Below are 14,016 nucleotides of genomic sequence, written 5' to 3' on the forward strand. Positions count from 1 at the left end.
GCTGAGACTCCCTCTTGAAGTTGCCTTCTGTGGTCTGGTGAGGGCTGGAAGATTGAGGTAAACATTTCAGGGTGACCCTGAATTGGGGGTGAGGGCTGGGTCCAGGCTGGGACTGAGGACCTCTGTGCTGCCAACACCCCTGACAGCCATCACAGCCCCTCTCTGGCAAGTGGGTCTTGTTTTAACTCTGGTGCGGACCTTCGTGACTCACCTCTGAAGCTGTGCCTGGCTTTGCTCTGGACTTGTTTCCTTTCCTCTACCCCCAGGGAAGCTGGTGGGGTCTGGTGCCGAGGGTCACCCATGTTTCTTCCACAACAAGCATAGATAGGAGGGAATAGAAAGCCCTGCGCATCCCCTCCACAAGGTCTCCACACTTGGACTCCCTCCCTCCCTGCGCCAACCCAGATCTGGAAGATTCCCCTCCTTCCCGGAGAGCCACTCAAAGGCCTCATCACCCTAGCCACCCAGCGCCGAGGGCGGAGACAGCCAGGCACACAGCTTGGGAGGGCTATGAAGCAAACCCTTGCCAGGTGGTGATGGGCCTGGGGCACTCACCTCAGATTAGCCAAGCGCTTCAGTCGGGACTGGGCATTCCTGTCCTACAGCCATTGGAGGTTGTGAAATACCCTGTGACAAGGGACAAGGCTCATCCACTTGGTGCTGCTCTGGGCCCACTCCCTGCTTTCCAGATGTCAGTAGCCCTCCTAGGTCCAGGCGCAAGAGCAGGGTTGGGTGGGGTAGATGCTGATGGCAACGGCTAGAGGGAATGGTCTTCATAGGTGGTAAGCACGCATCACAGGGGTGTCAGTGTTCCCATATGGGCTGAAGGTTCCCCATTTCCTCGACAGGTGGCTTGTCCTGGAGGGAGTGTGAGGCTTGGGTGGAGCAGAGGCGGTTGGGAGGGACCAGGGAGGAGCTTGGGGCCAACTGGAACATTGTTGGCTCTGGGTTAAAAAGCCGACAGTCCTTGGTCCTGCGCCTGCTGCCTGTCATTTGTGGCTCTTGAGGACTGTCAGCCTCATGGCTCTGGTAAGACCTGCTTGGGCCCTGGGCCCCCAGGCTGACCTTTGTTCCCTCTGGGGTCTGGTTAATGCTGATTTTTTAAGAGGAGCTGTGAGTTTCCCCAGGTATAGAGAGGGGAGTTTGCCAGCCTTAGACCAGGGCGGTGAGCAGAAGCCAGGGACCAGGCAGGGTCTTGGGAAGGGGTCATCCTGAGTTCTTCCTGCCCTAGAGATGGGCTCCAGGCAGAGTTCTCAGAGCCACAGATTTGAGCTGCTGTCCTGGGGCCCCAGAAGGAAGTGGCTGCTCCGGTGCTCTTGACTTAGTTGCCTGGAGGTTGGGGCCCCAGGGCAGACACTGACCGATGAGCTACCCCAGCTCTGCCCTTCAACTTCATCCATCAAGACCCTTCTGAGGCAGGGCTGAAGGCCAGAAGGAAGGATTAGTTGGTACAAGTTTCCCTGGCACACTTGACATGGTTTATATCCCTTGACTCATGATTGTGGTTTGGGATGGATTCGCTTGGGGGTCCTCTAGCCTGACCTATAGCACCTGGAGGACTTGAAATCCTGTGGGTGGTGTGAGCTGCCAACTGCTGTTCCTAGTCAAACAGCCCATTTCCAGAATTGAGTCCTGCCCAGGGGTGGAGAGGCTGAAGACCAAGTTTGTGCTTGTCACTCCTGCCTCTCCAAACAGAGGGTTTGCTTAACTGGAGCATGCCTCCATTTAAGCTGCTCTGTCAGTGGAGTAACCCCACCAAGGGGCCCATACCAGGCTGGGTCCTGACATGCCTCTTCCCCTCCTTCTGTGGCCTTATATTCTGCTGCATCCCCTTCCCCCCTCCCTGTCCCCATAACAGGCCTCCTGCCACCTAAGACCACCTCAAGGCAGCTTAGCAAGCAAGAGTTAGCTGGGAATGTGGGGTGGAAAGACTAGAAGGCACTATACTATGTATGTGACTATGTAGGCTTTCTGTCTTTCTGCGCTTCTGTTTGCTTGTGGGATTGGCCATAATTAGTCCCTACACACAGAGTGGTTGTGTGATTAAAGAAGTTAATGTACATAAAGCTCTTGGACCAGCGCCGGCCCAGAGTGTTGTATAAGTGTTGGCAGGCATCATCAGGAGATACCATAGCCTTCTTTCCATTTAGAGCTCTGATGGGGTGGAGGGAAGCCATGTGTCTGGGAAGGGCTGATCCCTTTGGTTCAGGATTAGTCCTGGAGGGGTTACCCTGGCCTCTTCTTTGGCCCTCGTTGGCTTTGGGTCCAGCAACATGCAGCAAGCCTGTCCTGTCCCTCCTCTGCAGGCAAAGATGCCTGGGACCTGCCTGCTCACCATTCGTGTCCTACAGGCTTATGGCCTGCCCTCGAAGGACCTAGGTGAGTGCTGGGCCCAGGAAGGACAGTGGTTCTGTTATTGGATTCAGACTGGGATTGGGCGGTGGGAGGAGACCCAAGTAGGGCTGGGTGTGCAGGGGGTCCTGGAGAGGGTGCTGGGAGGACGTGCTGGGTGGAATGTGGGATTGTGCCTCAGCTTCTTGCTCTTCCTGCCTCCTGACTCAGTCCCATTCCGTGGGTCTCCAGGCCTCCCAGGGCTGCCTAGAATGGAAGGTCATGGACTCTGGGAAGCTGGGCTAGGTAAGGCTCTTAGCTGTCAGCAGGCACTTGTCCCTTCTTCCTGCAGTGACTCCCTCTGACTGCTATGTGAGTCTGTGGCTGCCCACGGCCAATAGTCACAGGCTCCAGACACGCACGGTCAAGAACAGCAGAAACCCCATCTGGAATCAGAGCTTTCGATTTCGAATCCACAGCCAGCTCAAGGTGGGCCAGGTGTCAGCCCCTGCCCTGCCCATTGTCCCTGCCAGCCCTTGCTCCCTGCTGTGGCCCCACTCACCTTCCTGTCCTGCTCCTCCTTCCGGCAGCCCCTTACTCTGTTCCCTTCCAGAATGTGGTGCAGCTGCAAGTCTTTGACCAGGACCTTCTGACCAATGATGACCCCGTGTTGTCGGTGCTGTTTGATGTGGGGACTTTGCGGGCTGGCGAGTTCCGCAGAGAGAGCTTCTCCCTGAACCCTCAGGCAAGGCTGTGCCCAGGACAGTGGAGGGCTTCAGCCCAGGGAGGGGAAATCCTTTGCAGGAGAGCTGGGTACTTGGTCCTCTTCTCCAGTGAGTGGCCCGGGGTTTGATGGCATCCAGAAGCCACTGTTAGTCAGGAGCTGCTGTCCACTGAGAAACAAACCCATCCCTGACCCTCTTTCTTGGCCCCTAAGCCATGGGCAGCTTTCTGGGAGCTACCCAGAGAAAGTGGACAGAACAGTGGCTCTCCCCACCTCTGGGTCCCTGGCAGCCCCAGCTGGCATCTGTGTTGAAGTCTACACATACACTGGTCACCCTTTTAAACTCACTTCTTTCTCTCTCTAGGGTGAGGAGCGGCTAGAAGTTGAATTTCGGCTGCAGCGACTGTGAGTCGGGGGCCACTGGGCGATTCCCTGGGTGGGAGTGCTTCTTTTGGGGAAGGGCAGAGTCCAGTGCACCCAGAGCATGCCAGGAGCTGACACCCTTCCCTCCGAGACATCCAGTGGTGGTAGAGGAATGCCCTGGCCTCTCTGAGGGGTGAGAACCTGGGAGCGTGGACTTGTGCTGAGGGTCACTGGTCGCTCTTTCAGGACAGACTGTGCTGAGCAGCTTGTCACCAATGGCATTCTGGTGGTGAGTCCAGAGCCCCTCCCTCATGCCATTGCTATCCCTCCTCCCTGGGCCTGAAGCTTGGGCCCTCCCTTGGGAATTTGCAGGTAGAGCTGAGTTGGGGGTCCCTGGGATTTTGGTTCCTTAAGAGGATACAACCTCAGGCAAATGTTTGGTGACTCAGGGCCAAGGTAATAAAGTGCTGAGGACCAAAACTAGGGTACTGGGAGGGCGAGGGTCTCTAACAGTGGAAGGGTTTGAGTCTGAGGGGCTTTTTTAATGACAGGCCCGGGAGCTCTCTTGCTTGCATGTTCGACTGGAGGAGGCAGGGGACCAGAAGCGTAAGTCCCCCACCTATTAGGATAAACCCCAGACCTCTGCCCGTGTCTTCCTCGTTTGTTTTAAAAAATTTTTTTAATGTTACTTTATATTTGAGAGAGACAGTGTGCGAGCCGGGGAGGAGCAGAAGGAGATAGAGACAGAATCTGAAGCAGGCTCCAGGCTCAGAGCTGTCAGTGCAGAGCCCAACGTGGGGCTTAAATTCACGAGCTATGAGATCATGACCTGGGCTGGAGTTGGACGCTTAACCCACTGAGCCACCCAGGCCCCCCTTGTCTTTCCCTTTCTATGGGTTCCTAGAAGGGCCCTTACATTAACTGCCCTCGACTTACATATGGACAGCGGTAGAGGTTAGAGGCAAATCCATGCTAGGGCTCCCCAGGACCCATGTTCCCTTAGTCCTCAGAGAGGCTGAGCTTTGGCGTGTGCCAGTCCTCCCTCTCAGGGTAGGGGGAAGTGCTCCTCAGACCCTTTATGCAAGACACTCTTGGGCCTCTGTGGCCCAGGATCTTATTCCAGCCCCTCTGCCCTGGTTCCTGTTTCCAGAGTCCGGGGGAAGAGTTCAGCTTGTGGTTCCTGGGTCCGGTGAAGGTCCACAGGAGGCCTCTGTGGGTGCTGGCTCCTTCTGCTTTCATTACCCGGCCTTCTGGGAGCAGGAGCTAAATATTCATCTGCAGGTAGGGTGCTGCTGCGGTGGGGCCTGCAGAGTCTTTCCTCCTCTTTCCCTCCTCCCCTCCACACTTCGTTCTGGCCAGTCCCTCTGTTCACACTGAGCCCCTCACCCCCTCACCCCCTCACCCCCTCACTCCCTGGCAGAGTCAGGCACACTGGGAAGAGTATGGGGTTGAGGTTGGCCTCTTGTCCCTCTTCCTGCTGCTTCTTTGTCACACCCTGGGGCAATGGATGAGGTCCCTGCTGGAACAGAAGGGATTCTTACATGTTTTTTCATCCTCTCCGCAGGATGCCCCCCAAGAGGAACTGAAGGTGCCCCTGAGGGCCTTGCCCTCTGGCCAGGTGGTGAGGCTTGTCTTCCCCACATCCCAGGTACTTGATCACCTGGAGGAGGAATGCCAGAAGCATGGGCAGGGCTGGCCCCCACGCCCGACAGGGCCAGCCTGTTGTGGAAGGAGCTTCAGTCCTCTGGCCATGTCCTGCATAAGTGCTGAGCCAGGCTGTGGGAAGAGGAGTCCTCTGAGCAGACTGCCTTCAAGCCTCAGGCCTTGCCCATGTGGAGATGGCCGGAGGCCCGAGGAGTATGGGGACATCATAGGGTGTGGCTCAGGCCAGGATGAGAGGACCATGGTGGCCACCTTTTATGACTGAAGTGTTCGTGGTTTTTAGGAACCGCTGATGAGAGTGGAGCTGAGAAAAGAAGAAGGGTGAGAGCTGGCTGGGCCCAGGGAAAGGGTGTGGGGGACAGCAGGCAGGCACCTGCACTTGAACTTGAGGCACAGAAAGGGCCAGGAAGCCCACAAGAGGAGAGAAATCATACACCTTTTGGGTGGTGGCCATTGTGGGTGGACCTTAACTAATCTTCATGCGACAAGAGGAGTCACCCACCCTGGCCCTTCTTCACATGCCTGGGAGACTAGCTTCTCACCATGAAGATGTGGGAACACTTTCTTGTCTCCTCTGGAGTCATTTTTGGGTGGGTAAGGGGGAGAAGCTGAGAGAAGTAGACCTGTGGTGGTGGATTCCCAGCAAGACCTTTTTAGGCGCCAGCATTTCTCTGAATCCACTTTCTTGCATTCCCCAAGGGTCCCTGCGTGGGTCCAGGTTCGCCTTCTCCATCATAGCCACACATGTCATGCTTCAGTCTAGACACCAGCAGGAGTGTGGTTTGGGGTGAGAGGGACAGACTTCTCAGTGAGGCAGACTCCGGTTCCTTTTCTGTAATGAGGCCGGGGAGCTGCCTCACGGTTCCTTCTTTCCCACCCAGACCGAGTGAGCTGGCTGTGCGGCTAGGCTGTGGGCTATGTGCCGAGGAGCAGGCCTTCCTGAGCAAGAGGAAGGAGGTGGTGGCCAAGGCCCTGAAGCAGGCCCTACAGCTTGATGAAGACTTACAGGAAGATGAGGTCTATGGGCCGGGCCACCTGGGATGGGCATCCTCAGACTTGTTTGAGCCCAGAGCTGACTGTTCCGTAACCAGACCGGAGCTTGGCCTGGCCTCTTACCTGCCTGCCCCGGCTCTGCCTCCCTCTCACTTGATGTTCTCAGCAGCCTGATGCCATCAAATGCGGAGCATTGCATGAGGCATCTGGAGTTTGCAAGCTGCTCCACTGGGCTAGCTTTCCTTCTTGTTGTTGTTTTTTTGTTAAGTTTATTCATCCATTTTGAGATGGAGACAGTGTCAGTGGGGGAGGGGTAGAGAGCAAGAATCCCAACCAGGCTCTGTGCTGTGAGCATAGAACCCAACACAGGGCTTGAACCCACGAAACTGTAAGATTATGACCTGAGCTGAAACTAAAAGTTGGACTCTCAACTGACCACGCCAGACAGGTGCCCCTTTTCTCGTTGTTTCTTGATTTTTTGGCTGGTCCAGGTTTTGGGACTTGGGTCCTGTCTGACTAATCAGTGAGCCATGCAGCCTGAGGGCTGCCTGCTGGCCTGGGGCAGTCCCTGGAGGTTCACATCAGCTTGGGGCACCTTCTAGGAACATGACTCCTCCTTCCAAGAGGGAAAGGGGTGGCTAAGTGGGAGACTTTTGAGGTGGCCCTGCAGCTTCCAGAAAGCGATGACCTAATTCCTCGGGGGTAGGGTTGAGGAGATAGGGCCTGCAGCTTGTCCATTTTTCCTGGAGTTCTAAAACCAGCTAAGCTTGACCCCCAAGCAGCTACTTCTGACTAGACCCTTGTCAGCAGGCAGCCCTGACCAGAACTTGTCCCAAGAGCCCTGATCTGACCTTGACTGGCCTGGCTGTCTTCTCTTCCAGATCCCAGTGGTAGCTGTTATGGCCACCGGTGGTGGAATCCGGGCAATGGTTTCCTTGTTTGGGCATCTGACTGGCCTGAAGGAGCTGGGTCTCTTGGATTGCATCTCCTACATCACAGGGGCCTCTGGCTCCACCTGGTGAGCTGGCAGCAGGTTGAGTGCAGGAGTCTGAGGTGGCAGTGGTAAGGCTGTTGTGGACCCCATAGACACCTCCCACCCAACTGGGAGAGAGGATGTGCCAGAGAGAGATGTGGTCTGGGGGACTATTGGAAGGTGCCTGCTAGGCTGTTGTCCTAGGATAGTGAGTCTAAGGCTTTGACTTTTCCCAGGGCTTTGGCCAACCTCTATGAGGACCCTGAATGGTCTCAAAAGGACTTGGCAGGGCCCATCGAGTCACTGAGAACACAGGTGACCAAGAGCAAGTTGGGGGTGCTTGCTCCCAGCCAGCTGCAGCGGTACCACCAGGAGCTGGCTGAGCGTGCCCGCCTGGGCCACCCGCCCTGCTTCACCAACCTGTGGGCCCTCATCAACGAGGCACTGCTGCACAGTGAGGTACAGGGGGGCAGGTGTGTGGCCAAGGCAAGGTTCAGAGATGGGGTGCCGCCCTGGCCAGCAGGGTGGGAAAGGCCCCAGGCACCAGAAAGCACAACTTTAGGTTCAAATTCTTTTTTTCCACCAGCCCCATGAGCACACACTCTCAGATCAGAGGCAGGCCCTAAGTCGTGGCCAGAACCCTCTGCCCATCTACTGTGCCCTTAACACCAAGAAGAACCTGACCACCTTTGAATTTGCAGGTGAGTAGCCCCAGAGTGGAGACTTGTGCTCTCCTGGTTAGCAAGGTGTTACACCCACCCGTTCTGGGCCCGGTCCCATGCTTTCCAGAGACTGTCAGTCATCCCACCAGAGAGTCACTCAGGCTTTGGGATGGGGGTGGGGCCTGAGGCTCCAGGTCCCTGGCTGCCTGGTGTGAAGCCTGTGGTGGTTGAGGGTCCTGGAGCTCTGAGCCCTGCAGTGAAGCCATGTGGTCTCCTTGCAGAGTGGTGCGAGTTCTCCCCCTATGAGGTTGGCTTTCCTAAGTACGGTGCCTTCATCCCCTCCGAGCTCTTTGGCTCTGAGTTCTTCATGGGGCGCCTGACAAAGCAGCTTCCTGAGTCCCGAATCTGCTTCCTGGAAGGTGAGAGGCCTGGGAGGTTAGGGAAGCTGGGATAGAGGGGGAAATGGGCCTGGGGAAGATGATAGGCCCCCACCTCTCAGCTCAGTCACAGGGATGCTTCCTAGTCTCCGATGAGTCACGGGGAAGGGTTAGGTTGTGCAGGGATGGGGGTGGGCTCTCTCCCTGTCATGTCCTTTCTTTTCCCCTTGTGTCCCCTCTCTCAGGTATCTGGAGCAACCTGTATGCAGCCAACCTCCAGGACAGCTTATACTGGGCCTCAAACCCTAGCCAGTTCTGGGACCGCTGGGCGCAGGATCAGGCCAATTTGGGTGGGTGCCTGGGCTCCTTGTAAGAAGTGGAGAGGCTACCATCAGGGCTGTATCTGGAGGATGGGGGGCAGGGTGCGGGAGGTGGCTCGCAGGCCTTTCAGAGGCCACAGAAGCTGGGGTAAAAGTCAGGGATCCCCATGTCCTAAAAGATGCTCTACTTTCCCCCTTCTTAACTGAGCAGACAAGGAACGGGTTCCTCTTCTGAAGATAGAAGAGTCTCCCACAGGGGCCGGCAGGATTGTCGAGTTTTTTACTGACCTTCTGACATGGCGCCCACTGGCCCAGGCCACCCACAATTTCCTGCGTGGTCTCCATTTCCACAAAGACTATTTCCAACAACCTTACTTCTCCACCTGGAAAGGTACCTCTCCTCTCCCTGGTCCCAGCTCTCCAAGGTCTGCCCGTGACCACCTGAGCTTTGGGTCCCTGGTCCAGACGTCCATACTCTCCAACCACTGGGCCCCAAGCTCCATTGGGCTTAGTTCACTGGGCTGCTTGGACTGGGAACTCTCTTTCCTCTCCTCATTTGTGAATCAGGGCCCATCCATGGCATCTCGGGAAGTGACAGGGCTACCGTGGTGGGAGAGAATAGGGACCAGAGGGCAGAGTCAGTTTCTGCCACTAGCAAGGAGCTAGCATTAGGCCCGAGGGATCTAGTGTCCTCAGCACCAGTGATAGCTGCTTTTCCTCCCCATTCCTTCGACTTGTGCAGCCACCAAACTGGATGGGCACCCCCACCAGCTGACACCTGCAGAGCCCCACCTTTCCCTGCTGGATGTCGGCTACCTTATCAACACCAGTTTCCCACCCCTTCTGCGGCCCACCCGGGATGTGGACCTCATCCTCTCACTGGATTACAACCTCCAAGGAGCCTTTCAGGTGGGCTGGGGGCAGGCGTGGGCGGCCGTGCTGACCCTAGGCCTGGCCTGGTGTCCTGGCTCCTGCCTTTGGGGATGTCTGCTTTGGAGTCCAGGACGTGGACAGGGCAGGAGGGCTTCAGGACCTCAAAAGCCGGCAGAGGGATGGCAGAGGGACAAGGAGCTGGGGGTTAAGTATATTGTATGTTTGGGTCCCCTTGATGCACCTGCTACCCCCATTCAGTCTAGACCTCTGGAGACCTCTGCTGTGAGTTTCGTGTTGGTCTGGTGAAGGTTTTTGCAGAACCTGGGAGGAGTTAGCCCCACGCAGCTGAGGGGTTGGAACACCTTCCCTCGTCTGGCCCGGTGCTGGGGGTCTGCCTGGATCTGATTTGGCACCTGGGCACCATGTCCCACGCCTCCCAGCTGACCCCCCACGTTCAGGTGGCCCAGTGTTGGGGCCCCACCTTCTGACACCACTTCTGGCTGCCCTGCAGCAGCTGCAGCTCATGGGCCGGCTCTGCCAGGAGCAGGGTATCCCTTTCCCGCCGGTGTCCCCCAGCCCGGAGGAGCAGCGCCAGCCTCCGGAGTCCTGCCTGTTCTCCGACCCAGACCGCCCTGATGCCCCAGCTGTGCTGCACTTCCCGCTGGTCGATGACTCCTTTCGGGAGTACTCGGCCCCTGGTGAGCCCCCTGCCGCTCCCTCCTGTATGTCTCTCTATGGGGACCCTAGGACCCCACCCAGCCCCCCTCTCCTCTGTTCATGTCCCATCCCTGCTACACTCTCCACCAGGCATCCTGCGGACACCAGAGGAGAAGGCAGCTGGGGAGGTGAACCTGTCTTCATCCGACTCTCCCTACCACTACTCAAAAGTGACCTACAGCCCGGAGGACATGGACAAGCTGCTCCGCCTGACACATTACAATATCTGCAACAACCAGGAGCAGCTGCTTGAGGCCCTGCGTGGAGCAGTGCAGCGGAGGCAGCAGCGCAGGCAACCCCGGCCGCAGTGAGGGTGCTGTCCCCCTCGCCTCCAGGGCCCTGACACTGTGTCAGACTCATGCCCCGTCTGCCTGGGTGTTCTGGCAACGTGGGGCAGAGACCGGCATCTCCAGGGGTTCCAGAACCTCGACGGCCCAGCCCTGGTCCCCTCGCCATCCAAGGGTCTCCTCCAAGGTATGTGCCCAGCCCGGCCAAGAAGTGGCCCTGCCACCACTAGCACCCTCTCCACAGACACTTGGGGGTAGGCTGAGGGTTTTAAAAGGGCTGAGCCCTGTCTCCTCAGGCCAGAGGTGGCTTCCTCTTCAAGGAGAGCATTCAGAGGTGGCCGGAGGTAGACCTGGGGGACAGCGGGCCCTGGCCAGTATTGACCATATTTGCCACAGTGCTCAAAGCTATGTGACCTTTTTCCTTGCTCCTTTGAATAGTTGTACACAGTAAAATAGAGCAGTTTATACATCACAGAGGCTCATATAAGGTGAGATGTTAATGGATCGTCATTGCTGCCAAGAAGGGACAGGTTATTCCAAGCTCTTGGTTACACACAGCAGGGACTGGTTTGAACATCATCTCCGCGGGTACCTCCCTGGGCTAGAGCGCAAAGCATCTGCTCAAGGCCATGTCTGCCAGGCCGGAGCCCCCCTTTCCAAGCAGGGGGGAGGCCAGGTTGGTCTGCAGGGGGTGGCGGGTCTCTGCTAATGGAACCCTGGCCGTGCACAGATAAGCAGACTCACCAGCAGTGACACAGCACCCCTGTGCCATGGTGGGGGCGGCCAACCCTGGGATCAGAGGAGCCAGAGACGAGCCCCAATGGCTTAACCTTAGCAAGTGGTGACCTTGGTGAGGGCTGCCTCTTAACAGGAATTGTCCATTCCAGAACTTGGTCCTGCAAGGCCTGACAGCAGAATCTCATTCTGATCCCCTAGGGGCTGTCCTTGGTTGTAGCCTTGAGGGTGGGTGCCACTTCAGGGTTTGCTTTCGTGCCCAAACCTGTTGGAGAACAGGGAAGCAGTGAGATTAGGGCTAGCTTCCCCACGATCTTTGTCAAGCACTGGTGTGTGAGGCCTCTGGCCTCCCTTGGAACCAATGTTGATGTGGATCCCAGAAGCTGACAGGCAGCTGTGGGAGTGACTGTGCTGTGTGGGGCAGAGGGGAGAGGACTGGGTCTTGTGCAGTGATTCTCGGGCCCTGTCCTGAGCATGTGGCTAGAGTCACATGCCCTGGTAGCCTTAGAAGCCACCATCCAGGATGAGGCCTATTCATTTGGCAACATGTCCTCCGAATCCTGAAGTGGAGCCCATGGGCCCTGCAGGATAGGCTTGCAGCACTGCCAGAGCCTACAGCCGCGGCTGCCCTCCAGTGTGCGGTGAGTGCCCCTCAACCCAACCAGAGGGGGGTCTATCTCCATGAGTGGGGTGACCACCTGGCTTCCGGCCTGCTCTAGGACAGTAAGGCTCTCCTTTCCCATCAGAGCAGGGTGCAGTGTTCTCTCTGGCACAGGAAGAGAGACCAAGGGGTGAGAGATGGGAGACCTGGGGGACAGAGCCAGACTGGCTTTCCCACATGTGCAAAGGGACACCTGGGGGCCCTGTACCTTGGGCTTGGCCCCAGGAGCTCTGGGCAGGGCCAGCAGCTGGCCATCGGCACTCACTCTCCGTCAGGGAGGAGGTCAGGGGCCAGCTCTGGAAGCTGTGGGGAAGGGGAGCCTCAGGGGATTTTGCACCAGACCAGGTGGGTGCTAGGATTTTCTGTTGCTGAGGGTCTCAAAGATGGGAGTTACCCATTCCCCTTGCAGTACAGGTTGGAGTCTCTGGATCTTGGGCTTAAGAGGGCAGCATTGGTGCCAGTCCTGGGGGCTCAGGAGTTGCACCTGCCCGCATACCCTGTGTCCTACCTGAGTGAGGCTGCAGTGCTGGGCGCTTTCTCAGCACTGTGCTCCACAGGGAAGCGCAGAGGTCCAGTTCGGAGCTCCAGGCTCAGACTGTGGGCTGAGAGCACAGGGGACACGATGGTCAGCCTGGCACAGATGCTAGGCCTCCTGCAGACAGCACACTCCCTGCAGGGTCCTTCCTCTTTGCTGTTGTCTACATGTTTGCGTCTCTGTTGAAATCCTAACCCCAACGTGAGGGTGGTGGGATTAGGGCATGAGGGTGGAGCCCTGACAACACAGACCCCCACAGAGCAACATCACCCCTTCAGCCCAGTGAGGACACACCACAAACAAGGACCCCCACCTAACCCACAAGACAATTCTTACCGGACACCCAATCGGCTGGCGCCTTGCTGTTGGACTTCCCAGCCTCCAGAACTGTGAGAAATAAATGGCTCTTGTCTGTAACCTACCCAGTCTGGTATTTTTGTGAAAAGCAGCCCAAATAGACTAAGGTATGACTGCTGCAGGAGGCTCCGTGTGCACCAAGCCGTGCCTCTGTGGAGGTGCAGTGCAGGCGCCCCAGTGCAGCCCACCTCCTAGAAGGCTGCGTGCAGGTGGGCTAAGAAAGGCTCAGCCTCGAGGAGATCCCAGGGGGCCGTGTGAGGCATGGAGTCAAGATCCCCGGGAGACTTGGAGGCACAGGAAGAGCCTGCCACCTCGGGAGTGACCTGACTGGAACACATGCTGTCCAGGTGGAGCCTGTCAGACCACACTGACCCAGAGATTCCTGGTGCAGGGGTGCTTTCCAGGCATGCCTTGTGATAGAGGTGGGTTTGGCCATTGTCCATAGATATGCCAGGGGTGGCACATTCAGAGCTAGTTGAGGACTAGAAGGTTGCAGAACAAGCCTAAGAACACTCTGGTGGAGTCTGCCTCTCTGACTCCTAAGGGATGGGAGAGGACCAGGAGGCAGCCAATGGGTCAAACCTGGCCCTACTTGTGGTACTAATTAGCTGTGTGATCTGGGCAAGTTGTTTACCCTTCTGGGCCTTAAATTCTTTGGAAAAGACACTAAGTCCCACTTAACCTCTCAGGCTGTAGAAAGGATGGTACCTCTATAGCCTGAGAGGATGTAGGAAACCGTAGCTTGGGAATCAGTGCCCCCAAGTCCCACCTCAGGCTTGGTCTGGTGCCTACCTTCCATGTTGCTCAGGGCTTGATTCCAGGTCTTGGCATGTCCTTCCAGTGGTGCTACAGATGCAGTCTCCACCCCACTGCTCAGCCTGCTGGGCAGAGAGCCGTGGGCCAAAACTCTTTGCCTCCCCTGTGGGGGACCCCTGCCTCTAGCCTCTTGGCTGCTCTTGGGAGGCTGTGCCTTCTGGGTCAGTATGTTGGGGGGCCATAGTCTCTCCGCACATGACCCTTACCTTAATGAGAAAGCATGTTTCATGCCCTGCCAGTACCTCTGCCTCTCACACTGGGCTCCTGTGAGATCAAGGGGGTCCACGGGCGCCATGTTCTGAGAAGAGATGAGAGAGAAGTCACCATGACCATGTCCCTTCTTCTCCATGGGCCTCTCTGTCTTCTGTCTCCCCTGTATTCCACTGCCCAGTACTTCCACTGCAGTCGTCTTGTCCTGAAAGAGGCCCAGGGGACTGCCCCCAAAGGGCCCACGGCAGCCATCCCAGGGACTTGAGCTGGGCTGTGGAGAGAGGGTGGTGAGGTGGCACCAGCCTGGCCTTGTCAAACCCTGACCGTGTGTCTCCATGAGGCTCCCAGCCAAAGTCCTGGACTGGTCCAAGGTGTCCATGGGGAAGAGGGAGCCAGGGAATGACGTGCAGGGAAGCCAGG

General features: G+C 57.2%; 2 protein-coding genes across 2 annotated transcripts in view; one reads left to right on the forward strand and one right to left on the reverse strand.

The window, feature by feature from the left end:
- Positions 1-2,312: 2,312 nt before the first annotated feature.
- PLA2G4B (phospholipase A2 group IVB) lies at positions 2,313-12,634 on the forward strand. Its single transcript, XM_029952235.1, has 19 exons — positions 2,313-2,379; positions 2,684-2,820; positions 2,945-3,076; positions 3,420-3,460; positions 3,617-3,707; positions 3,970-4,024; positions 4,569-4,699; positions 4,983-5,066; positions 5,364-5,401; positions 5,962-6,097; positions 6,955-7,091; positions 7,283-7,505; positions 7,633-7,747; positions 7,990-8,127; positions 8,331-8,435; positions 8,617-8,796; positions 9,148-9,314; positions 9,790-9,976; positions 10,086-12,634. Exons 1-19 carry the CDS (start codon positions 2,313-2,315, stop codon positions 10,304-10,306), a joined length of 2,385 nt encoding a protein of 794 aa, XP_029808095.1. The 3' UTR covers positions 10,307-12,634.
- Positions 10,709-14,016, reverse strand: part of SPTBN5 (spectrin beta, non-erythrocytic 5) — a 46,532-nt gene continuing 43,224 nt past the window's right edge. Inside the window, 6 exon segments of the mRNA XM_029950717.1 lie at positions 10,709-11,282; positions 12,187-12,403; positions 12,550-12,600; positions 13,363-13,448; positions 13,593-13,684; positions 13,781-13,867. Coding sequence (XP_029806577.1) covers positions 11,258-11,282; positions 12,187-12,403; positions 12,550-12,600; positions 13,363-13,448; positions 13,593-13,684; positions 13,781-13,867 — 558 coding nt within the window. The 3' untranslated portion in view covers positions 10,709-11,257.

The sequence above is a fragment of the Suricata suricatta genome, chromosome 9, assembly GCF_006229205.1.
Source record: "Suricata suricatta isolate VVHF042 chromosome 9, meerkat_22Aug2017_6uvM2_HiC, whole genome shotgun sequence".
Taxonomy (NCBI): Eukaryota; Metazoa; Chordata; class Mammalia; order Carnivora; family Herpestidae; genus Suricata; species Suricata suricatta.

Bases quoted from the DNA above. Each gene is read 5' to 3' on its own strand.
- PLA2G4B (XM_029952235.1), top strand. From the start codon at position 2,313: ATGCCTGGGACCTGCCTGCTCACCATTCGTGTCCTACAGGCTTATGGC. The intron at 3,461-3,616 runs GTGAGTCGGGGG...CTGAGGGGTGAG, and splicing joins GAATTTCGGCTGCAGCGACT to AACCTGGGAGCGTGGACTTG. The intron at 3,708-3,969 runs GTGAGTCCAGAG...TTTTAATGACAG, and splicing joins TCACCAATGGCATTCTGGTG to GCCCGGGAGCTCTCTTGCTT.